A 24,919-nucleotide genomic window follows, 5' to 3' on the forward strand; every position below is an offset into this window, starting at 1 on the left:
GCTAGGTTAACGGTTGGACTTGATGATCTTAAAGGTCTCTTCCAACCTAAACAATTCTATGATTCTATGAAATAGGAATGTACTTGTAATGAAAGCTAACCGGAAATCAAAACACTAAAAAAAAAAAAAAATTAAAAAAAAAAAATCAATCAGCAACACAAGGGGAAAACTTTCTATGTACACACCCATTCCAACTGAAAATACTGCAAGCATGTTTTACTCCAACTTCTGTTTGTTTTGGCAAAATAAATTCCATGGCACTTTGCCTCTATCTGTTTCTTCCAGCCCATCATTATCTTCTTACTTTTCTGTTAGCCTAATTTTTTCCCCGTAAACCAAAAGGAAACTAAATCAATTTCTAGATTTAGTAAGTTTTTCCCATACATTTGTATGCCATTTAGAGAGCTTTTAAATGCACTTTATAAAACTGATTAGCTCGGTAAAACAGTGAAACACATTTTTCCTGCGTACTGAGACTCAGTTCACTTACTATGCAGCATCCATAGCGTAAAACAGAGCAAACGAAAAACTATTTTAATACAAATATTGCAAAATAAGGCTGATGCCCAAGTAAACAAGTCTATTTTAAATGCATTAACAATGTCAGTTTGCCAAAGTATGTTGTAAATTTCATTTCAATCAGCACATCTTGTTCAACCACTGTAACTTTAACACAGGAAAAAAAAAAAGTCTCACCTGATTATACCCACAGCCGTGGTAATATGTTCTATATAGTACTATTTTCATCTCGTATATATTTCTATTATTTCCAGCTCAAAATATCAAAAGATGGCATTTGATTTTTTTATATTTTTATAAGAATCTGAATGACTACATAAAGTTATTTCGTCAGTAGATTTATATTTTTACTGCCAGAAATAACGAGATTGATTCGCTTTTATCTTTACCCATACCTGGAACGCTGGGAAGCGCAAGCACTTGATCTGCACTTCTCATTTATTAGAAATGTCAATGTTGAAAGGTTAAAAGCAATATCCATTCCATTTTATGCATATTCAAACTATACAGAAGCTTAAAAACATATAAGTTTAATTTCAAGTAATAAACACAAGAGGAATAAATTAATTCCATTTCCTTGATTTTCTCTACTGAGACTCCGCTGAGAAAATGTTGAAAGTGCTAATTACATGCCTGTTTCCAAAGGACCAAAGCAATTCATTATGACCTTTAACACACGACTGATTAGGAAGATTTGTATTCATTCTGGTCAGGGTAGCCTTGAAATACAGAAAGTTTAATCGCTTTAAGTTAAAACACCCAGCATTAGACAAATAAAGGAATAAATAATGGATTATCTTCAGTAACAGAACTTAAAACAACATGGGCAGGGGAAGGTTTCCAGCTCTCAAGCAAAATTATAGTAAAATTTGTCTCATTTGTGAATGTTCCTCTCTTTGCTAACGGATCAGGCATTTGACCCTCTGACAATGTAGAAGTACACTGCCACAGTATGCAACAAAGGGACAATGTGAAGGTTCTTCAGTGTGATGGCAAGAGAGCACGTTTCTAATCACCTCCAAGTATCAGAACAGCCTTTGGAAAGGCACTGTGGCAGCCACTATGTAAAGCATCAAGTGAAGCTAGCACATTGCAGTCTGAGGAGTGAAAGGAAGCATGAAGCTCTCACCTCTGATTCTAAGTTTTGCAAGAAACACAGTCTGAGACTTGAGCTCAAACCTCCGCCTCACAGTATTCAAGAACAACTCCAAGCTTACCTGCATTACCTTCTGCTGAATCTCCTCTAGTTGAGTGCGCTTGCTACGTTGTCTGCAAACTTCCTGGTAGCGGGTATATTGCTCTCTGAGTGAGTCTAGTAGCTTCATGACCTGTGGCTGAGCAAGTAGTTCATCATCCATTGGAGACCAGGATACCCCTCCATCTGAACCATTGAATCGACGCTGTTGTAACTCAGATAGTAACTCATGACCTTTAAGAATACATATAATGATATGGTTAATTTAGATTCAAAAAACAAGCACAAAAATTATTAGTAAGTATGCCTGCTTTTAGGCCATCTGGTGGTACATTTTTGCAGCTAATGATCTTTCATGCATTGGGCACATTTAACGATACCATTTCATGCAGAGCACTGGCCACAGTTTGTGGGGTTGTATCAGTCATAAAATAGGGTAGAAATCATGTGGTATATTTTAGATATTTAAAAGTGATGGATACCGCCACTTTAACATTCATATTGACAATAGTATTGATTAATGTAAAGAAACAATTGCAAAGCACAATCTTGATTCTGAAACAACTGTAAGTATTCTGGTTTACTTCAAAATACTGTGTTGCATCCAAAGTATTTCTCTCAAACAATTAATATTCTTAGATTAAATGAATGATCTAGAAGCACTAACAAACTGAGTATATAATTTCTCTGTTATCTTCCAGGATTTTTATAACATGTACAAAACTTTCATAGAAAGTGTGGAGCTGAATACTAAGTATTTTGATCAATAATTTTTTCTTACTTTTCTCACCTTTTTCTTTGTGCTCTTAAGCGCCATATCAGGGTACAGACTCTCTAGAGCGTAATGACTTTCGTATATGCAAAAATAGTATGTTTTGACTATTTAATCCTCTGCTTAAACTGTTTGAAGAATGTTATTGTTAAGTTGTGGTAAAGTTTTCAGGACGTAAACACCACACTACCAGTAAACCCAGATCATCAATTTGTTCCCCAAAAGCTCGATGAACAAGTTAGCAAATAAAAGTGTTTGGTCACTAAACAAATACTGGTATAAAAGTGAAAATCTGCCATTTCCACATCATCAGTTCTGCAGGTCTTAAAATGGTAACATGCCAGTTCACTAAAAGAAAAAAATTACCACTAGAATAGAAATTGTAATACCTCAAGGAAAATGCAGAAAAATAGACTCTGAATTCAACTGGTATTATCTAGACAAACAAAATGCCAAGGGCTTTGGAGATTGCAGCAAGCAACTTTAAATTACTCAGTATATATTATTGTGAAATTAACATGTCTGAAGAATTCAAATACATTTTGCCATACTATGGAAATAAACATCTTGGATTTCATCTTTTATAATACTACACAGATAGGCACAGATAGCTGCAGGGCAAACAGACTTAAAGGCTTTTACAAGTCGTAGTTCTAATGGGATAATTTTGAATTTTTGTTTCAGCAGTAAAGAATTAACATTTAAAAAAAAGTTTTTACCTTGAAAAACAGATTCTTATCAAATTCCAAGAACTATGTATGTGGATTTAGAGCTTGTGAAAGCAACAGTACTTGTAACTATGGAAGACAGAAGTCTTTTACCCAAAACCTCAGTTTGTTCATATTTACCCTTAAGAGTTAGGAAAGTTTAATTGGGGAGATTTTAATTTTTTATTCTCAACCTTTCAATATGGTGAATCTAACAAAGAGAAAGGTTACCTCTTAGGAACTCCCATGATTTAATGAAAGTTATTAAACTTCATAGCTCAAAAAAAAAATTTAATTATGCCACAATTAAGAAAACAGAGAATGCATATAAACTAACGTTCTTGGGAACCATCTACATACACAAAATTGAAGTGTTGTTTTTTTCCACAAAAATCTTACCATTAGAGGATGATACACAATTAGACTAAAATCTAGTGACAGTGTCTACAGACACTTCGTATTTTAAAAACTTTAAAGACCACACCAAGGAACTATTGTTTCACCTTTTAACTCAAACAATATTATCCCACATCTAAATAAGCTAAAATTTTACACAGAGGGCATGTAAAGCCAGCAGTTCTCTGTGGCAAATATTACATGTGATCCACACATTAGTTTGTAGGAGGCTATAAGATAAGGATTCTGAGCACTCAGACCCTGATCACCATCTTAACTCTATGCATTACTTCCTATTCTACAAAGGCACCAATCTTTAAGCAAATTTCTAGTCCAAATCAACAGTGCTATTATACTTTATTGCCAATAGGAAATTCACCCTAAAAAACCCATTTCAATCAAAGAACCCCAAATTGTTGAATGCTCAAGGGAGAGTCTAAGCAGCAAAGAATCAGAACACTGTATGCTTCACTTTTCCAGATGGTCAGCTCAGAACTAGGCTGATGCAAATTATCAGAATTGCGTAAGAAAATGCTATCTGTATTGTAACCAGCTGGTGGCTACTGAGACGAATTCATTCTATAAGGCCAACATATTGACATCATCTAGAAACAATGTATTCTCAAAATTAAACATATTAATTATGGTAATACTGTAAAGATGTTATCAGGATTATTAAAAACTACTTTTAAAAAGACACATTTGGAGTTCTTCCATTTATTTGTTAACATCACCTTTTTTTTTTAAACCCAACAAAGATGACATAAATTGATAAGCTTGTTACATTGTGATGATGGCTAAGATAATTATTGTGCCCTCTGTGCTTTCACTTGGGGCTTAAAAATGAATAATGTTACTTTATTGACCAACATTATAATTTTTCAACTTACTATACCTGTCTGCAATACTGTCTCAGGATCAACTGATGGAAGGAAGTTCAAATCTATTGATCTTGAATAAAGTAACAAACACATTATTAATAATAATAAACTTAATAATAATTAAACAAACACATTATTAATAATTTGTATTACAGTAGCACTAAAAACTTCAACTGAGGCCAGAGCTACCTGATGCCATTAAGAGACTGCATGTTTCTTTCCTCACTCGTCCTCACTTTTTCAAATCATTGTATCAAAACAGAAGTGCAGCTGCATGTAGCCAATAGGCAAATGAGCATCCATCTATACACACACTGATGAATTTTGTAGTCTACATTATAAACTTTCAGAATTTCTTTACACATTTCAAAATATTTAAGACATATCATATTTTCAATATTGTTTGGGTTTCCAGTGAAATTTTATAATCCAAAAGCATTGGTTTCAAAAAGCGAACTACACACCTCTCTTTTTCTTGTTGAGTTCCTTTATCACTTCCATTGTTAATTAGAGCAAGTTCATCCAGTAAGGATGTTGATTCTTTCGTGAACTTTTCAAATACCTAAATAAGAGACAGATTTTAATTTAAGAAGTGAAAATTATGTAAGTGACAGTATTGAAGGCATCAGTGCAAATTTATCCACTAGTTCTGTTAGTATACTTCGATCTCTACACAGTGTAATTATTTCCCAACATTCAGATAGTAGGGTAGAAAGAGTAGAAAATATAAAGTTTTGTTCAGGGAATGCTTAAGAGCACTAAGATTCCTTAGAGAGATAGTAAATGTTACACTGAATATAACAAAGATGGACTGAATTCTGAAATACTGAAAAATTTTGAGATTTTTGCAAAACCTGTAAGTTCTTATGGACATATTTATTCTACATCTTCACTGAAGCCTTTAAGTAAATCTTAAGAAAAAGGCTAGAGAATCAAGGCATGTTACACAGGCATCTGACAGCTCACTTGAATGGATTAAAATAATCAACTTTGTGAAGATTCCAGCTTTTAATCACTACTAATATGGGCTATACTGTAATGAATAACTAAGATAAAAGAAAGATGTATTATATAGAAAGAAATACCCTGATCAGTTTCTTTGAATATAGGGGCTTCTGGTCTCAGATAACAAGGCCTGTTATGAGTACAAGTCAGACAATGAGTACGATTCAGATGATTCCTCTGTACCTGACTTCTGAGGGTTGGGGTTTTTTTTTGTTTTTGTTTGTTTGTTTTGGTTTTTTTTGTTGTTTTTTTTTTTTTTAACAGAACTGAGCATGATCGTGTGCCATAAGTGACATGCGCAATAACTTTCAGGTCTTTTTGGTGTCAATGAATTATTAATTAATAGCCTGCAGATGAACCTTCCTTAATCTATCTAGGACTACTTAAAATTCAGGAAAATGGAAAAGGATGAGGTGGACAGCTCTTAAAAGCCAATTTATATGAGAGTGGTTTATAAAATACAAACTAAATTCAGTTGTTACAAAAGGAAAAAAAAATCCATGGAATTAAAATGTATAAACAGTTGTAAACTATTTTTCAGCTAGTACCTTAAACAACCTTTCTGCCCTCTAGTCTAGTTTCAGAATTCAGGAGTTGCAATAGAGGAGGTTCTTCATTAATATACAAAACAAGTGAAACTAGGCATGAGAGGAGAGACAGGAGAAAGAAATTTTCAGTTGTAGTCTGAACCAAATATAAAGCAGAAGTACCAGCCAGAGTGGAAGTACTGTCCTTATGAATTTTATGAATGCAGGAATAAGTGAGTAAAAGCCAGATTTGTATATATCAGACAAAAATGAAGGACACTTAAAATACTAGATTTCCTTTCCCTCCCATGTCCAGGTGCTCTCAGTTTCAGGCAGAGAAGAAAAGAAACAAGCTGCCTTGCCTTAATCCATGCACATATAAAGGCCAGGCAAAGACCAAAAGCTGCACAGCAGATGATGCGCTCTCAGCCCTTTGGTCTGTACACACAATTTGCCGAGATTCAGCAAAAAAGAAACATGGTACACATGGTGTAAGCCCTCAAATTTCTTGAGAGGGAAGTACTGCTGTGAGATTGGCTGCAGGGTATGTTTGAAGGCTTTGGGCAGTTGCAGTTGGGACACACTGTGGAATATTCCTTGCCCAGGATCCCACCTGGAGATCCGAGAAGGAGATGCACATTTTAAGAATAGATTGCGTGGGAAAGGAACACGCTGTTTCATTGAAGACTAAATATTGTTTTGAAAATTCAATTTAAGTAACTGAAAAACAACTATCAATGAAGAACAGATTAAAAACATTCTGGAGTGCTATGCACAACCAACAGTTGCCTAAACAATTTGTGCCTATTAATGATTTAGGGGTGTATTTGCTCCTAGACATTTACTGCATCTCTGTATCTACTGGGGAAACTGCACTGGCAGAGGTTTTAGTGTAGGACAGCTTAAAACCTGGCTCTCAGTCCACAGGAACCAAGACCTAAGAGAAAACCTCGGAGGATCTGCAGAGTCCAAGTATTTCCTCCTTGTTTTGGATTTCTCCTATCAGCAGCCAGACAATTTCCCTTTGTAGCGACTATACCATACACTCAGGCTCTTCTAGAATGAGGGTCTACAAGAGAGCTTCATTAAGGAACGTGTAGGTTCAACAAATTGCCTACATTAGCTTTATCATCCCCCGAGCAAATCCAGTGTTAGTTATCATGATAAGACTATTCATGCATTTGAACTGCACTACTACACATATGACAATTTCTACACACTTAGCAGTTCCTACACAAATAAAAATTCATGGCTCAAGAATGAGACATTTGGAAAAAAAAAAAGAAAACTAACCAGTCTCTTATTCAGCCAATCCATGTGATCATAGGTGAGAGTTCCTCCAAAATCTTCTGTTAGTTGGCATGGTTCTATATATCGAGTCAACTTGTTAGCAGATACTAAAATAACCTGCAACAATAAAAGAAATTTTAGGTACACTTGTAAGTAATGCTTATAGTTTTCCTTAAGTGCCTGAGAAGTTGTGTTGTGCGTCCAGAGGTACTGAGCAGATCTTTCTGTGATTCAGAGAAAGTGATCCTTTTACTGCTAAATGTTTAAATGGCTGGTTGCAATTAACATGGGACTAAAACAGACAGGTAATTTTGATATGCAGTGTATATCTCATGCATAATCCCGTAAGAGCATCATCTGTACCGCCTTGTCTCTTTACAATAGGAAAAAGAAACAAGTTTCTTGGATATCTGTTTTCTTGGTGGTAACTGATGCTTCTTAAGTCATACACCACGCGATCTGTTTTTAGTGAATATAGTCCTTGCAGGGGACGAGAATATGTGGAAAGAGCCAACTGGAAAGAGCCTTCTACTTCTAGTCCAGCTCCATATTCCTGCAGACATTGGAAAACAGAAAACCCATGCTAGACTTACGGGCTTTCTCCTTAAAATTACCTCAAGGGTTTTGTCTTCCACTCCTTCAGGATAGTTCAGACCTGTTTAGATCACTAAACCAATTTGATATATCAAATCATTAATGAAAATACTATGTTTCTGAGACAGGTTTTGAGATCAAAAGCCATTCAAGTCAACAACCATTGGTCATCTTTAAAAACTGAAAGCAGAGGTTGCGCAGCCTCCATCCTTGGAAGTTTTTCAAGGCCCAAATGGATAAAGCCCTGAGTAACCTGATCTAATCTCACAGATGATCCTGCTTTGAGCAGGAAGTTGGACTACAGACCTCCTGAGGTCCCTTCCAACTGGAATTACTCTGTGATTTTTCCATTCTTACAACTAAAGAATCCAGTGTAGTTCCAAACAAATGGTCTAATATTTAATGTACAGGAACATCTTCCAGCAACATTCAGCAAATATAGGCTATTCTCCTGTATTCTTAATGGTATGTAGCTGCCATAAATGGAATTAGCTTGTAGTTTCTTTAAGTAATGCCAGTAACCAGTCCAAACCCCAGATGACTCTAGGTCCAAGAAAAATAAAGCCTTTGTTCTTCCTTCTATAGGCACACATTTATATTTTAGGTCATTTTTACATTCTCTTTTCATCTCTATGAGTTCATAAAAAAGGAGAAAATTAATGTACTCAATCAGGACATTTTGGTATGGAAACTAAAGTAAATAGGGCAGTTGGTTCGTATCACTGAAATACCGGTTCTAAAAGAAACAAATAGCCTGAAGAAAAGGGATGGACTGCATTGAGACCACTTATTTCTGTTTTTTTTTTAGCTGAGATCCTTCAGGAAGGAAAGGGGGCAGGGGATATGCTTTACAAACTTGTACCAGGGAAACATTTTAATTTTTTTTTTTTCCTGAAAAGCAAAACCTGCCTGTAACAAATATATTAGCTATATGAGAAAATAATCCTCCCACAAAAAAACAGCCCCACAAGTGAGATTTGGTCAAAGAACATAAATTTCTTTTGCACCTTATTAGAAAAATTTTGAAAAAGAAAAACTTTCACCTCAATAGTAAGCCTTGTTGTAACTTAAGACATTGCTCCAAAACCCATTCATTCTCTAGATTTCTTTTTTTCAAAAACTGTTTGTTTCTTAAACTGTTTATTGACTGTTCACTGGGATAACTGCAGAAATCCTGTCGGAAGACTTCAAAAACTAAACAAACATTTGAATTTTTGACAAGATGGTGGCAGAAGGGAGGCTCCTGAACAGAATTTAGCTCTTGTTCTAGATCTAGACAAGTGGCAGTGCTAATGTAACACCCTCCATATGCTTTAAGTTACTAACTTCGATACTTCTAGGTGTCAAAAGTGCAATTTGCCTCTCTGAAGCTTCTGAAATACTGTTTTAATCAGCTGCTGCAGATTAATAGTCCATAAGAACATAGACCAAGAGCCAAAGGAAAAAAAAATGTTGAAAAACACTAGGTGTTATTTTGCATAGGGAGAAGACAAGACACTTCTCTTTTAAAGACATAAATTCTACCTTCAGTTGAGCACCTATAGCATGCAAACTTTTGCTGTCACAGATTCCTAAAACTTTTCAAAATCCAATCACAGTACTTGTCTTTGACCTTTTGTGAAAATAAATGTCAAATTACCACATCCTGAAAAAAATTTTCCTTTATGAATTAGCATTCCACCTTTGCATTTGAATTTCACACTTCAACATATTGTCTGTTGTGCTTCACAAAGCTTAGTCACATGGGTTCTTCAAAATCCTCAATAGTTTAATACTTTGTTAACAGCATACTTAGAATTATTTGTCATCCTTCCCTCTAAAATTATCATTACCAAACTGCACTAGACCACTGACCACAGAGAACATCTTTATTTTCTCCACCCTCTGTGAAGAGAATGATGGCTTTCTATTGCTTGACCAGCTTTCAATACTCTTGGATAGGACACAGTTACAAATGAAGACCATTTACAGTTATAAAAATAGAAATATCCCACTGTTTGCTTGCAACTGGACTGATTTTTTTCTTCCTTTTTTTTTTTCCCCCAAAGTCATCTTATTAAGTTGGCTCCGGGGGGGAGGGGGGGGGGGGGGGGGGCTGTTTTTCGGGGGGGGGGTGAGTTTTCTTAATCCAAAGTAAAAGCCTTTGGACAGCAGACTACAGTTGGATGTCAAAGTGAACAGCTTAAATTCCCTAAGGGAGACATTAATAGATCTGGACAGATGGTAAGACAGAAAGAAAGTATAAATTATTGAATCCTTAAATCTTTGTTTCTCTTCCCACTTGAGCCACCCACTTCCGACAACAGTGACAGCTAATAAGGCAACAGCGGCAGTAGGTTTCAAATATGTCCTGTTTGCTACCGACCAGAGTCCCTATCATCATCATCCGTACTCAGTTCTTTTTAAAACCTAGAAGAGCGGTAGCAGCTCTCATCATTGCTCTACTCTAATCAGCAAACTTGCTTTGTACAAAGCCTGCTAAAACATTGCGAAAGCCTTTGCAGAAATAACTGAGAACAATGCTTTGGGAGAAGTAAAAGTGCTGTATTTTTTAAGAAAATCAAAACAACCTTTTTAAACAAAACAAGAAAAACCCCATGTACTGCAAAGTCTTGTGCTTCAACTGCAAAATTCCCTTATTTCTCAGGAGTGAGATGTTATTTTTTCTAGTAACATGACTTTGACCCGTGCAACAGTGCCACTAACACTAATCTTTCATAATAAAAGAGCTTTGAATACTGTTTGTACAAAGCTGACCTCTCTCTCTACGTCATTTGCTGGGGTTTTTGCAATTATTTTCATTGACCATCTGCAACGAGATAGAGGCAGATGTCAAGATCAGAGGGGAATTCTGGATATTCAACAGGACATGTAAAAGAGCCCCCAAAATGTTAAAAACCTCCATCTGAACTTTCTTTCTTGAGGGAAGAAATGACAAAGCTCTTTAATACAAAAGTCACAGAGTCAAACCCAGGAGCTATTGGAAGCCAAGATGGTGTAAGATTTCAGTAACAAGGCATTTTTTTCTTAAGTGTGTAATAGCACAACAGCCACACTACTGAATCTAAAAAGGAGCAGTTACTTTCCAAAAGAACACAAGACACATGTCCTTTGAGAATACAAAATTTAAACAAGTGAAATCTAAGCATATGATCTTCTGAGAGAAGTAAATATCTGTATTAATCTTCATAGCTTGGTATCAGTGAGTAATATATTAAGAGATCTGGGATAAATTAAGAAAATTATCTAAACAAATTGAATGGTAATATTTTACATCTATTATTAGAGCAAAATCTTTATACTGTGAAATAGGTACAGAAGCACTGTAAGGGGACTAAATCCTATTTTTAATCTCAGGAGTAAAAAGGTCTTAAAAATCAGATTTAGTTTAAAAGAATAATTGGTGTCATCTCTTAGAAAAAATATTTATTATTACCTGACATTTACACAACACTGTAAACCTAAAAATACTCTGAATTTCACAGAACAGAGAAAAGCCAATCCTGACAAAATCATATATGAAAACGGAGAAAATAATTCTTTACATACACATATCTATACCACTTACAATTTGTTAGTCTGTTTTTGGTTTTGGTTTTTTTTGTTTGATTTTGGGGGGGGGGGTTGTTTGGTTGTTTTTTCTTGGTTTGTTTTTTTTACACTTCAAGCAACCTAATATCCAACAACCAAAAAGTCTGACCAAGTTCACAATTCTTTGTAAAGAATTCTTACTAGGTGTGCCCAACTACTGAGAAGTTTATCTGGGCTGAAAGTGCATTAACAACACATGCCACAGTTTCTCACTTATTTTAAGTAACCCTCATGATCATGTGGGTACCAAGTGATGCTAGTATGAAATTAGATGCATCTTTAGAAAAAGATTCTAAGAATAATAGAATGTATATATTATACAGAGTATTAGCTGTCTGATGTTATGTAGAAGTGACAGAAATGCAACTAATGGCAAGAACATTTATGCATACAATAATATATATATAATGTTCAAATTATCTGTTCCGATTTGTTACACTGCAATGTAACTGACTACAAATGTAGCTACTCTAAGAGTATATTAAGGTATTTACTCAATATAAACAGAACATCACTGCCCCATTTACTAATTTTAATAAACCAGCATCAAAATATTTAATACTTTTTTTCATTTACTTACTGGAACATAAGAATCTATTATTCCTAAAATACTTTTTTTAAAAAGAACATTAATAAAGCATGCTAAAAGCTGATCATACTTATCTGGTCGCTGACTGGTAGTTTTGGACAAATTTCATTCAAACAGGTGTAAGTAGAGGGGATTTTGTTCGTTTCCCAAAAATTCTGCCAAGAAACACTGGGAAGCCCAGACAGATCTTCCCCACTCACAGCCTGGTTGATAGGTATAAACCACTGAATTTTGATGAAGTCCTTTGGACTCAATATTAAAGCTGTTTTCTCAGTGGATTGATTCTTGACGATTTGTTATGCCAGCAGCTTAGATATCCAAACAGCTTTGGAAAAATACGGGAAAAGCTTCAATGAACAACACAGAGGATGTTGCGAGAATAACTTTGCACTTCAGCCTGTACAGAAATCCAAACCGAAGAACACCTATGTTCATTTTTCACACTATGCTGAAGGCAGCTTTTGTATAAAAAACAGTAACTTTTTTTTTTTTTTTTTAAATTAAGTGTGAATCCTAATTATTTTCTAAAGCACAATCAGATTCATCTTTGGCATTTGTGTTTTTTGGAAGTTAGCTGTGCTTGTTCTCCAGCAAACTCAGCTGCTAGAAGAACTTAAATATATCCTCAACTATTCTCCTGGTGATATTCCAAGAATAACTATGGCATTTTTAACAGACAAAACATAGCTGCCCGTATATCTGGTCTGACAGTGATTCATTGCCACGGAATTGTAAAGCAAAGACTTCCTCTTCTCAAGGAGAAGAATCCTATTGTTTGATGATAAATATTATTTCAATCCATTTTTTGAAACACCATTTGATTAAACACTGAGTAGGATAGAGTGGTATTTGTTAACATGGAACGCTAATCTATACAATGATCATTTCCTTTAACATTACACCGAGAAACACAAGTTAAATATTTATCTGGCCAGTATCACGCAGAGATCTGGCATACTAGAAACCCAAAAGCAGCTAGCAGAATCTAGATATACACTAGATTAACTGTCAACTCCACTCCCAGTAACTGTCTCCTTCACTTTCGAGCACTCAAGGTTTTGCCCACTCATTCACCTTCCCCTCAAGGGCTCATGATAATAATTAGCGCACTATCTTTTTGCCATCCTGGAGAAGAGACTAACAGGCACACACAACCTGGTACTTTCCAACACACCCTTCGTTAGGACTGAATTTAGAACACGACGTAAACGCAGGCTTACGTACTCCAGCTCCACAGGGACAATTCCCTGACTTGGCCCAGTTTTTAAAAGAAAGGACCCATCGCCTCCGGTGTTAGAACAGCAGCAACAAAGAAACATGCAGATGAAAAGAGAGATGTATTTAAATAAGCATCATTTTGATAAAAAATTGGAACTCCTATATGCATTTTTGGGGAAGTCCATGAAAGCTACAAATTTTGGTGCCACAGTATTAAAACAGTGGACTGGAAGATCTGATACAAAAATTAAAGATTTCCTACAAAGTGTTATTCGTTCTTCGTTCTGTGGAGCAATATTCTGCTTATTGGCATTATTCTTAAAAGATAAATTGGGGATGGTTGTGCCACAATTAATTTCCAAGTAGAACACTGAGAGCTAAGATATAAAGATACACGTAGTAACAATAATTAATTTGAAAATGCAAGAACAGTACAAAAACCTTTTGTAGTAACACAGTAGAAAGTTCTGGACCACAGTGTGTTTCCAATGGCACCAAAAAAAAGCACGTATAAAAGTGTTTGGGGTGGAGATTTTTGTATTTTGGAACATTAAGGATTGCTATAACCACATAACAGGTGTTTAATCACTTTCAGAATAGATTGTTAGTCTAGAGAAGGTAAGTATCTACTTAGGTATGTAACACTGACTTAGGTAGACAGAGAAGAGTTACTTTACTTGAACTGGGGACTGATATGAAAAACTGTGGTCTAATTGCATCGGATTTAGCCTTTCCAGTTTTTTTATTAACGAATTCCTAAAGTTTTAAGCAAACGACAAGATCTTACTAGCTACTTTTCAGCTACATAACATGCAAAAAGAGAAGTCAGCTAGCCAATATTTCTTTCAGAGCAATTCTGATACACAAGTATATGGAACAAACAGGTTGATATGCAGGAAATTTTCATGGAAAAATGTGATTTTTAGGTTTCTGTACTCTGTATATTGATGACTTGACATTACAGACTTGAGATTTTGCACAGTAGATTCTGCTGATATATGATCATAAGAAATTTCTGACATATTACTAGAGACTTAGAGTTGTTATCTGCTACAGTGCAAGCGTGAAGCATTTAGAACTACTCAGACTTTGAACTTCAGGACTATCAGGATCCTTTTGCTATATACTCTAAGGTCTGATTTTTCCAACCAGTTCCCAGCAGTTTACCACCGTTTTTTCCTTCCTCTTTCTTTTTTAAAAACCACCTAGCCCTTCATTTCTTATCTCACAATCCTAACTGAACTTTTAAACTTTGCTCCATGATTTCCACAAGGATAAGAACAGCAAGCACACTTTCCTCCTCTCTGCTTTCAACACAAACTGATTTTCAAAGGACTAATCTAATATCTAAACCAGACGCAGAGATTATTTTTCCTCCCATTCCCTTAAATGAATGGCATATGCAAAAAAACCCGCACCAGTCTGTAGGCAATTTTGCATTGTGTACAAACTACAACATATGCAGAACTTGTACATTTCTTCTACTTTTACGGTACACATTTTCCTCCAGCTATCCTAGTTAACTTCATATGAAAAGCTCACAACCAAATACAACACACTACAGCTACTAAGAGTGATTTGTTTCACATCACTACGTAGAGTACTTTAATAAAAAAGCAAAAAGCAACACCTCCCAACCCTCCAAAACACAGTTAGAAATTCCTACATTCAAACCCTGTTTTCATTCATTTAAAAACATTAACAGTATTAAGTATTACCCTGTAACATATGCAACATTTCAGCTGAAAGACGCCCTTGGAACAATTAAGACAGCTCTCCTGTTATGAAGCATGGGCATAGGACCAGAAAAAGCTGCTTCCGTGAACACATGAACTGGTTGCTAATAAGCATTTTAGGGAGGAATAACGGGACAGAGGAAAGCTCTGCTGGAGGATGAATGGGAATTGACCTGAGGCAGGTCCAAAACCAACACTAATACTAACGAGGAATAAGGATATGCATTTTTTTACTCAGCTGAATCAGCCCACCTCTTTGTACTTATCCACCCAGTAGCCTTTTGATCTCAGTTCCCACATTTACTTTCAGTGCTTTGCAACTCATCATCACCACATCTCACTCTGAAGCAAAGGATCTCTGCCTTTGAACAGAAAGGGAGGCTTTGTGATTAATGGCTTCATATGGCAATATTAAGCAAGGTATTCAAAACAGATCAGGTAGCAGAAAATAAGAGGTAGATGTGATGTCCCATTAGAAATTAGAAATCACAGTTATGTAGCATTTACTTCAAATAAAATTAGATTACACTCAAGTGAATAAAAAGACTTCATACTTTCATTTAAATTTTTAGATCATATTTATTTCACTGGTGCAAAAGCAATCTTGGATTTTCCTAGTAGCTATGCAAATCTAACCCGCGATCCAAAACACAAGTTTGGTGTTGTTTTGTTCTTACTGCCAGTAATATACAATTCTGCAGCTGTAGATTTGTGCATGAGTTAGAGGCTTCCATAGCCTTATCAGTGCTCTGCACTCATATCAGGAATAGAGCAAAGACGTGCTACTATCTCTAACACAAATATTATTTGGAGCACAGAGAAGGTGGGTCATTTTTACTGAGCCAGTTTTCCTAATCACAACCAAGTAACAGAGAACCAAGAGTTAATGAATGGTGAAGAACAAAGGCTTGCCTAATACCAAGGGTGATTCTTCATTATCTGGGAAAGCACAAGATTTTTCCTACCGTTCTCTCAGCTTTCCCTGTCCTTTAATGAAGAATGCCATTTAAGAATATGAGTTATTGCACAGAAAAAAAAAAAATACAAAAAAAACCAAGAAAGTGCAAGAAACAAGCAAAAGCCACGGTATCACACAGTCTTTTTAGAAACACCTATAGCAACTCTGTATCAACAGCTGCTCATTATCCAACCTCAGTTAGATGACAACCGCCGCAAAGCTGATGGCAGCCCCTTGTGCAAGCAAGCAGTCTCACCCTGTTTTCAGTGCTTCTAATTAGGCAGAAGGGAAACTCAAGAGCAAAGACCTAGCAACCAAAATGAGAATTCAGCAACTACCTGTTATTATCCTGTACTCATACAAACTTCTGATCTGCCCATGCATCAAGCCAAGACAGAAGGAGCCATTAGGGAACAAATCTGAAGTTTTCCTCCTGCCTAGGAAGCAGCTGCTGTGTTTTAATGCTATGATTATTTTTCTTGTAAAATGATACATCACTGACTACTTTTCTTACATTTGACACATTTTGATATATATTTGCGTTAAATGCATCTCTAATACTTTAATTATTTTCTTCTTCTTAAAACTTTAGAACTATTAATTTAAGAGAATCTTAGATCAAAATTTCAGGTCAGGGAGAAATGTTTATGGATCAGTAATGAAAAAAGTAATTTAGAAACAGAAACCAAAAGGTTTAGTTACACAGCTCCAGTGGTCTATGCCAACAATGCCAACATCATCATTAGCACAGAACATGCTTCATAAAATTATTAAGCTTACTAAATTTCATTGCAGAATTATCATTTAATGACTGTTAGCCAATCCTTAAAGTCAAACAAAAAAATCCCTTTATTATCATAGCCATGTAACATTATCTCTGCTTCATTAACATTTTCTGTAGGCTTTCTGCTTATTTGTCTAGAAATAGATTCTAGCTGAGTCATATTAAAGAAAAAAAATCAAGAAGAATCTATTCTAGAGGATTACTTTCCAAATTGGCAATACCATGATGTACACAGTAACAGCCACTGTATAAAATTTTTTTATACCACAACTTCAAAGGCTTCCTGAACTTGTCCAAGGACCGTATGGGAAAAGAGAGCCTAAGTCAGACAGTAAGGGCTGCTAAAGAGGGGGGTTCACCTTTATTACTGCCACTGTCTGGACTTTGGTGTTTACCTTATGTCCTGAAAGCATCTGTGTGAAACTGAATATTGCAAACTTAAGTCACTTTCTGAACACAAGCTCTTAAAATTATCCTTTTGAGTACAGATGGTTGGTCCAGTCTCTTTTTTAATTCTCATCTTGGATGTGCTCCAAACAATAGGCTGGTTTATAGAAGGTGGACACCACCATACCCATGTCTTTTTCTTTTGATAATCATGTTTTTGATTAAAGAAGCTATGACTGAGCTGATACATGCTGAACTTCAAGACAGAAATATACTTTGACCACACCTCCTTGCCAGTCCCCTCAAGAGATTCAGGTGAAGCGACAGACAGACAGACATCTGTGAAACCCAAGAGAGTTTAACTATAATACAAGTCACAAGATTATCATAGTTGGAACCACTTCCACTAGCAAAATTTCAGGCACTTCACTACCTTAATCAGTGAGTATCTTGCTGGCTGCAGACTTTCAAACACACTGATCAGGGATTCTTTGGATTGCTCTGTTGAACCTGGGCTACTTTTCAAATCTGTCTTTAAAGAACTACTAAAAAAGAAAATATGATCTTCATCTGTAAGATAAACAACCTGAAGGCAAACGTGCAGGATTTCCTTACTCGTAAGACTCTGAAGCAGATTACAAAAAAATGAAGTAATGTAATAAAAGGAGTCTTAAAGCAGATTTAAAGGGAAGAAAAAAAAAAAAAGGGTTTGGTCATCTGATTGAAAATAGGAATCTTACCCCCCCACACTCCTTCAGAGCACCTTCACATGCAGGAATTGCTTCCAAACAATGAAGCCACCTATACTAGGTAAAGACTGATACAAGACTTAAGAGGACAAAATTCATATGAATTAACAGCATTATATCTGGATGATAGAGTCTTTAGGTTTATATTATTTAGCAGTTACATAACCTTTCAGCTGCCACCTTCCAATTCCCATTTTCCCTGAACTAAGTTTTCTACAGGAGTGTTCCAAGAATGTTATAATCTTACCATCAGAAAGAATTACACAGCATTAGACAAGGCTGCAAAACACTTTTCTATTCAGTCTCTTCCACGAAAGAGAGGCTCTCCAAGAGCTTTGTTGTACAAAACAAGTAGACATTTTAGTATTTGGTGAGCACAGCAAGCCTGTTGTAGTTCAAACAAGATTAGCTTCAAAAATTATTGGAAAGATTGATGATACAGAGAATTTTCTAAAAATAGGGAAAATTTGAGGTTTCCATTAACCTCCCAAAAAGACAGAATGGAACTGCTAACATTAGCATGCAATCTCTTGTACATACTCTGCCTCACAAGGTAAGAACAGTTATCACCTTATATTTGGCAAACTGAAGGGACCTATAACCTTTGTTACTAATGTCAAAGAATGCAAAAAATGAGAGAACACGCATGCAACAGCAACAAGATGTTCTTCAAAATGGTTACTACTGATATAGTGACACCATATAACATGCATCTCTACAGTCTATTACAGACTCATGAAAAAAATTCACACTAAACCCTGTACTACAGTTTCTTACTCAAAACATCCACAGTATGTATCAAACAGCTTTATCCTCTTGCTGAGCAAAGAATTAAGTGCCACACATTTCTACTTTGAGACCTACTTCATTTAATATTCCTATTAAAGAGAAAAAAATAAAAAGCCACAACAGTTTGTTAAGGATATCCACAAAGCGTCTGGAATATAACTATTTTTAAAGATACATTAATTTTCATCCAATTACTCTAGTATTCCAGAAACAGTATTTTTGACTGAAGTACACAAAAGTTCTACATACCTCAAAGCCAAGTCTATCTTTCTCTTTCCAAAAACAGAAATGCGTAACCTTCTTATCCCAAAATTCATCTGGCTTTACTACACAAACAAGTGACACCTCAGCTGGAACAACATTCTGTAAAACAAATGAAAAATTAAGTAAAACATTCAGGATTAAACCTTCATTTACCACAGAACTGAATTCCACTTACACGTCATTATCTATTCAAGAACTTAAAATTCACAGACAGAAATTAAACTGTCTGCTGCATCTCATGTTGGCTCCATCCTGCTTTGTAATAGATTGCCCTCAGTTTCATACCAAAATCGTGTCAGAACTGAAAAGAAAATCTAACCTCTTTACTCCCAGTTCTGAGACCTAACCGTTAGTCCACAATACATCAGTATAGAAAAACATGAATTATTGACTAGACTTAATTTTATTTATGTCATTTCATTAAAAAAAAAAAACGTTAAGGGCAACAAAGTTTTTACCAGTGTCATTTGCTATGTAGAATGAAACAGTAATCATAAAGTTAGAAAAGAATTGTATACTTTGTTATTAAATCACGTCAAGATTATATCTTTTACTTCTCTAGTACATATTGCTTAGACTAGAATGAAAGGGCTTAATATTAACATTTCAGCATATTAATTCACAAAAGTATTATCACGAAAACATTCCTCAGCCTAAAACAGTAATTTCATCTACCAAGTTGATTTTATGTTGTCACACTGAATGTAGATCAAGGAAAAGAGACTCTTGATTACTCCCAAGTCATCAGCTATAGCAATAAGCAGCAGTCAGATAATCACAGTACTGACATAAAGTACATGGGATTTCTCTTCAAATACCTCGTTTTATTTATAAAAATATAATTCTGAAAAAGTTATATACATCCAACTCAGAAAGCATAACACTGAAAAAAATATACTTCATTCTTGCACTATTTTAATGAATATACAAAAACTATTTAAGAAGTAGACAATATTTTTAACACAGAAGTGTCTCTTCTGATGACCAACCAGCACCTTTGAGAACTGCGTGTGTCCAAGCAGAGAGAAATCTCAAGTGGTCTGCACAAGTGATTAGTTTACATATGAAACTCTTCTTTATTGCTTCCTTCTCAAATTAAAGATACAGATGTACAACTTAGGTTTCTCCAGGCTTCACACTGGCAGGAAGTGTGCTGACAGGAAGCCACTGAAATCCAAGCATGGGCAAATAGGTATCTTCCCCACTAGCTGAAGTTCCCACTAAACGTCACAACTGCACATTAGCTGAAGTGGAAGATCAGGCAAGATCATAATCACAATATAATGGATCCAATTACTATAACTATTAATAGGAATGTCATCTTAGTCAAGAATAGGTGAAAGACACCTTGAAACAGACTAAAAAAAACCCAGGAGCAACAATGAGCCGGTAGGACAAGAAAATCAAATTATTCATATTTGACACACTTTCTAAGGCTTCATCTAGAGTCTGAGAGGAAAACTGCTCTGATAAAGACAAATGATGTGTGCAATAAGAAAGGCAGTAGTCCAAGTTCTTTAATCTATTCAGAGTGCTGTATCTTGCATTTTCTTTGACCACTGTAGACCAGAAAATAACCTATACTGTTTCGCAGAAATAAGACTTTATTGTAACTCCACAGTTCTGAAAAGCTAGAATACTAAATTGTTATGAATTTCTTTAATTGGGAATTGGCACTTTTTTTTTCTTCTCCTACTTTGTATAGCATCCAGAATATAATTTGTGATTGGGACTACTATACACAACAAAATCAGCTATAGCCAATTCCAATGGAAACCAAGTAGTACAGCATATTGCATCAGAACCTGCTCAGCTGCATTATCAGTGTGAACTGTTCCCCTGCAGACATTCCTACTACTCACAGCTGATGACACCAGGAGCCTATTTCTGTATTTTTTTTTTTTTTTAACTAAAACTCTGTTTTAGAAAAAGGTCTACAATCATGTGTTCTTAGCGTGTAATGAATTTCTCCCTCACTTGAGTGAAGTGTATCATCCGCTTTTCAGATTGTTTCTTCCTGCACAGAACTCTGTCACAGAACCACATTTTGTGATTTTCAAAGACCATAAATCGTGTATTCCTCAATAAAGAAATTACTGCCTCTACATTAAACACAGCTATTAGGTTCACATCTATAAAGCTAATCCATCAACTACGAATGTATAAAAATTTATTTACCTGTAGCATTAGCACAACTGTCTTTACCACGTTCCATTGAGATTTTCTGCCATCCACTATCACAGTAAATCCTCTAGCTTTGCACTTCTCACTAAAAGAAGAAAAACGCTTAGAAAGAAACAAAATTCATGAACAAGTGTCATATCACAATGACTCTGGATTTCAACTCTACCAAAAAATACAACTACATAGTTTTTTACTTATAAAAATACCGTCTTAAAAACCTTAAGTTTACTCATTTAAAAATAACTTTCAATTTTAATGCTCAAGCATATTAATAGATATTGCAAATTACAATTTCTCAGTAGCACCTAAGTGTATTTCATAATACAAGCATTTATTTAAACTTTAGCTACTCTGAAAAGGTTTCATAACCATAAACTTCACAAAATCCTCAGAAAGAGGTCAACTGACAGTTTTGTAAGGAAGAGAAAGGGATGTCAGTTTTCACAAGGTTACTTGTGAATTGGCACAGATTTGAGGATACAGCTACGTATCACTTGATGCATGTACAGGCAGGAAATCATCTAAACATGCTTAAAATTCTTTCCTGAACAAATGGACTAGAAATTGCAGTGCACAAAAAGCCTCTACGAGGACAGAAGCTTTGTATATGGATCTACAAGAAAGAGTATTTTAGACTGACACCATCTTTTTCTTCTAATAAGGTTTTACTTCTGCTCAAGTACCAAATGGGAGAAAATAGCGAAAACTTTCCTCACTCTCTGTGCATTCCCACAAAGACCTCTCCAGTTCATTTCTAACTGAAGCTGGCAATAAGATGCTCACAACAACAGCTGGGCAAAGTTCAATGGTGGCAGCAACCTCTGGGATGTCACCAACTGCTGGGAAGCATCACCTTCTCACAACCAACACAGCAGCAGCCGGAAGAGGAGATGGAAGTGAGCCCATAATTTTAGCATTAGTTACCACATCAGATATCATGTCTCAGGTTCAAATTTGCGTTCAGCAAAGTTATAAGTAACTAAAAAACATGACATTTACATGATGTAGAAAAGCATTATGTAATCTTTAGCACCCAAATCTGCAATTACAAAACAAAGCCACTTCTGTGATCTCCTTAGCTTACAAAAAACAAAGCAACTTGTGTGTAACAATACGCATTATGTTTCACACCAAGAAATGTAACTGTTAATTATTTCATGTTTAAGCTGAGCTTTATCAGGTATGGGTGGAAGATAAAGTTATCTTGGAATTTAAAAAAGGGAAAAAAAGGCATCTTACTAGTCTATTTAGGAAAAAATAATTACAAAGTTGGCTGCCAAACCATACATACTTTTAGTTTTAAGAAACCTCTAAGATCACACACATGATTTTTCTGGAAGTACTCTGAACATTCAAGGCTTTGTGCATTCAACATTTAATCAGAATGAACTCAAAAGGCACACTACCACTACTTTTAAGAACAAGATGAAAAGTGTCACTATAGCATCTTGAGACACGGTAAACCACACACCCAAACAAACAACCAAATTCAGAAGTGAGCTACCACTTCCAAAAAGTTCAGCCGACACTCAAACATAAATGTTTGTAAGAAAGTTTAAAAAAAAAACCAAACCAACAACATACTTGGTGATTCGAACCACAATACAGAGAATATAACAAAGGAAGCAAACTTCAGTATGCACAGACAATAGCATAACATTGCCACTTTTATTTTTCTTGGATTCTGAAAACGCCTTCAGAATCCAAGAAAATCATCAAATAGCAAAGAAATGCGTAACAGTAGACTTAAACACTAGGAATAAGTTGTCTGAAGTTTGACAAAAGCTTCACACACACACGCTCCTCCCACGCACCCCCTAAAGAAATTTTACCCAAGACACTATAAACAGTTATGCCTCTCAAATTTTGGACACAGCTATCCATCGACACTAGAATGCATATTTCAAAACAGTTATAGGCACAACATATGGCATGCGCAACTGAATTAGAAGTTAAATATATTAGGTTACCTTACACATAGAACTTGGGGGAAAAAAGTAACACTAATGTTTCTTGGACAAGTATCTGGGTTTGGGACAACATCCCTCCCCAAATCCCTCCTTTTTTCAATCACTGTTCAGCAAGTCTTTCCAGAACAAAAAAAGGCAAGTGCTTAGGCCAAGAAGTTTGTGTTTCCTACTAAAAAAAAAACAATACGCAAACAAAAACGACAATGATTTTCCCATACTGCCACCATAAAAGAGAGGTCATTTTTTCCATGACTGTCAAACAGAACATTAGATGTGGGAACACTGAACTTTGCTTTCAAACAGATTTCCCAGTTTGTACAAAGTACAAAGAGTACTTTGGTTGAATTTTAAGTTATTTTTACACTAATATATGTAAAAACATACATCAGGATGAGACTCCGGAACAATTAATGCTTGCTAGAACAACAATGCCTGCATCTGTTCCACAAATACTGCCAAGTCCTTAAGTCAATGAGATGACTTGTGTGGATGACCATTTGGGATTTTCATCACTTTACAAAAGACAACAAGCTGTTTGAAAAACCCTAAAACTTCCACGACTAAAACATTGTGCAATATACTCATATAGCTATTGATGTTTTACTTGTAAGCAACCTGAATTTATTCTTTGCTTCTCTCCCCAGTCAGAATTTTTTTAAACAGTCTCAGCTACAAAAAAACTGGGTCATTTAACCATGTTTTAAAAACATTTATACTTTGCTTATTACTTTGCAAATACTTTGCAAATAAGCAAAGTACACTAAACAGTCTTTAGTTATGCCATTGTTCCTGTTTCCAGAAGAGGAACTTAAATGCTTGCTTTTGTATCTCTTTATCTGAGGGGCTTCTTTCCTTTTTCAATCAGTGGCACAAGAGAACAAGACAAAGCTATGATAAAGATTGATCTCTGGATCTTAAGAAAAAAATGCAGTTAACTAAGCTAGGACCAAGAACTGTCACTATAAGCTTGCAGGGTTACATGTGCAGAACTTAATCAACAATGATTTTACAGCAAGGTCTGGATGACAGGATACTCAAGTCGTCAATCAGCACATTTAAGCAGTATCTTAACTTTAAACATCTGAGTTGCCCACTAACTTCAGTAAGACTTCATGTATTTTTAGACTCAGTGCAAACTTAAGCACTACAAGCTACAAAGATTAAGCACATAGCAAAGAAAGAAAGAGGATGAAGTTTTTTACTTTGGGCAATGCTACCTTTGTAAGCTTAGGAGTTTCATTAGAATGGCTCATTAATTTACATAGCAATTTAAGTGCACTGTTGTTAAAAAGAATTTACGAAAGATATCCCAAGAAAGGAATGAGGAAATACACAAGACAAAAAAAACCAAAGCCAGATATACAGAATAAAAGGACATATGCAAGCCTCAGTAGATATCCCTTAGTTTATTGGGATGTATGTTTCTAATTCAGTCAGATAGTATCACATTTTAAACAAACATTTATGTAAAATTCATTCGGTATTGAGAGGCAAATAAAAAGAAAAAACAATTCTTTTCCACCACTGAAAAAGAAGGCAGCCCTGAACAGAATGCTTTTGAAATCACCTTGGGATACTTAGAAGGTAGTCTAGTGTGACACTCAGCTCGTCCATACTCGTCTGTTCAAGGCATAATGGAATTGTCAGAATGAGGCCACTTCTTCTGTCCTTCCCTCCTATTTTGGGGTGGAAAAGTCATTAGAAAGGTATTGTGATGGCTTTAAGGTAAAAGAAATACTTTGTAGTTACCTGGTTTCAAAATACATCATAAAAGTAATCTTTAAAGTTGCTGTGAAAAATCACAACTGACATTT

At 35.4% G+C, this 24,919-nt stretch overlaps 1 protein-coding gene across 3 annotated transcripts in view; it reads right to left on the reverse strand.

The window, feature by feature from the left end:
• SESTD1 (SEC14 and spectrin domain containing 1) overlaps positions 1–24,919 on the reverse strand; it is a 64,696-nt gene that overhangs the window by 22,096 nt on the left and 17,681 nt on the right. For 2 of the 3 annotated variants that reach the window (XM_009278620.2, XM_009278619.2), the window contains 7 exons: positions 24,673–24,781; positions 21,130–21,220; positions 18,937–19,050; positions 7,296–7,409; positions 4,935–5,032; positions 4,485–4,540; positions 1,737–1,948 (listed from right to left, as the gene is read on the reverse strand). In XM_009278620.2, the coding sequence (XP_009276895.1) occupies positions 1,737–1,948; positions 4,485–4,540; positions 4,935–5,032; positions 7,296–7,409; positions 18,937–19,050; positions 21,130–21,220; positions 24,673–24,781 (794 nt within the window). The remainder of the gene's footprint in view (positions 1–1,736; positions 1,949–4,484; positions 4,541–4,934; positions 5,033–7,295; positions 7,410–18,936; positions 19,051–21,129; positions 21,221–24,672; positions 24,782–24,919) is intronic. The other variant, XM_009278621.1, reaches the window with a different exon arrangement.

Source organism: Aptenodytes forsteri, unplaced genomic scaffold, assembly GCF_000699145.1.
Source record: "Aptenodytes forsteri isolate BGI_AS27 unplaced genomic scaffold, ASM69914v1 Scaffold257, whole genome shotgun sequence".
NCBI classification, from domain to species: domain Eukaryota; kingdom Metazoa; phylum Chordata; class Aves; order Sphenisciformes; family Spheniscidae; genus Aptenodytes; species Aptenodytes forsteri.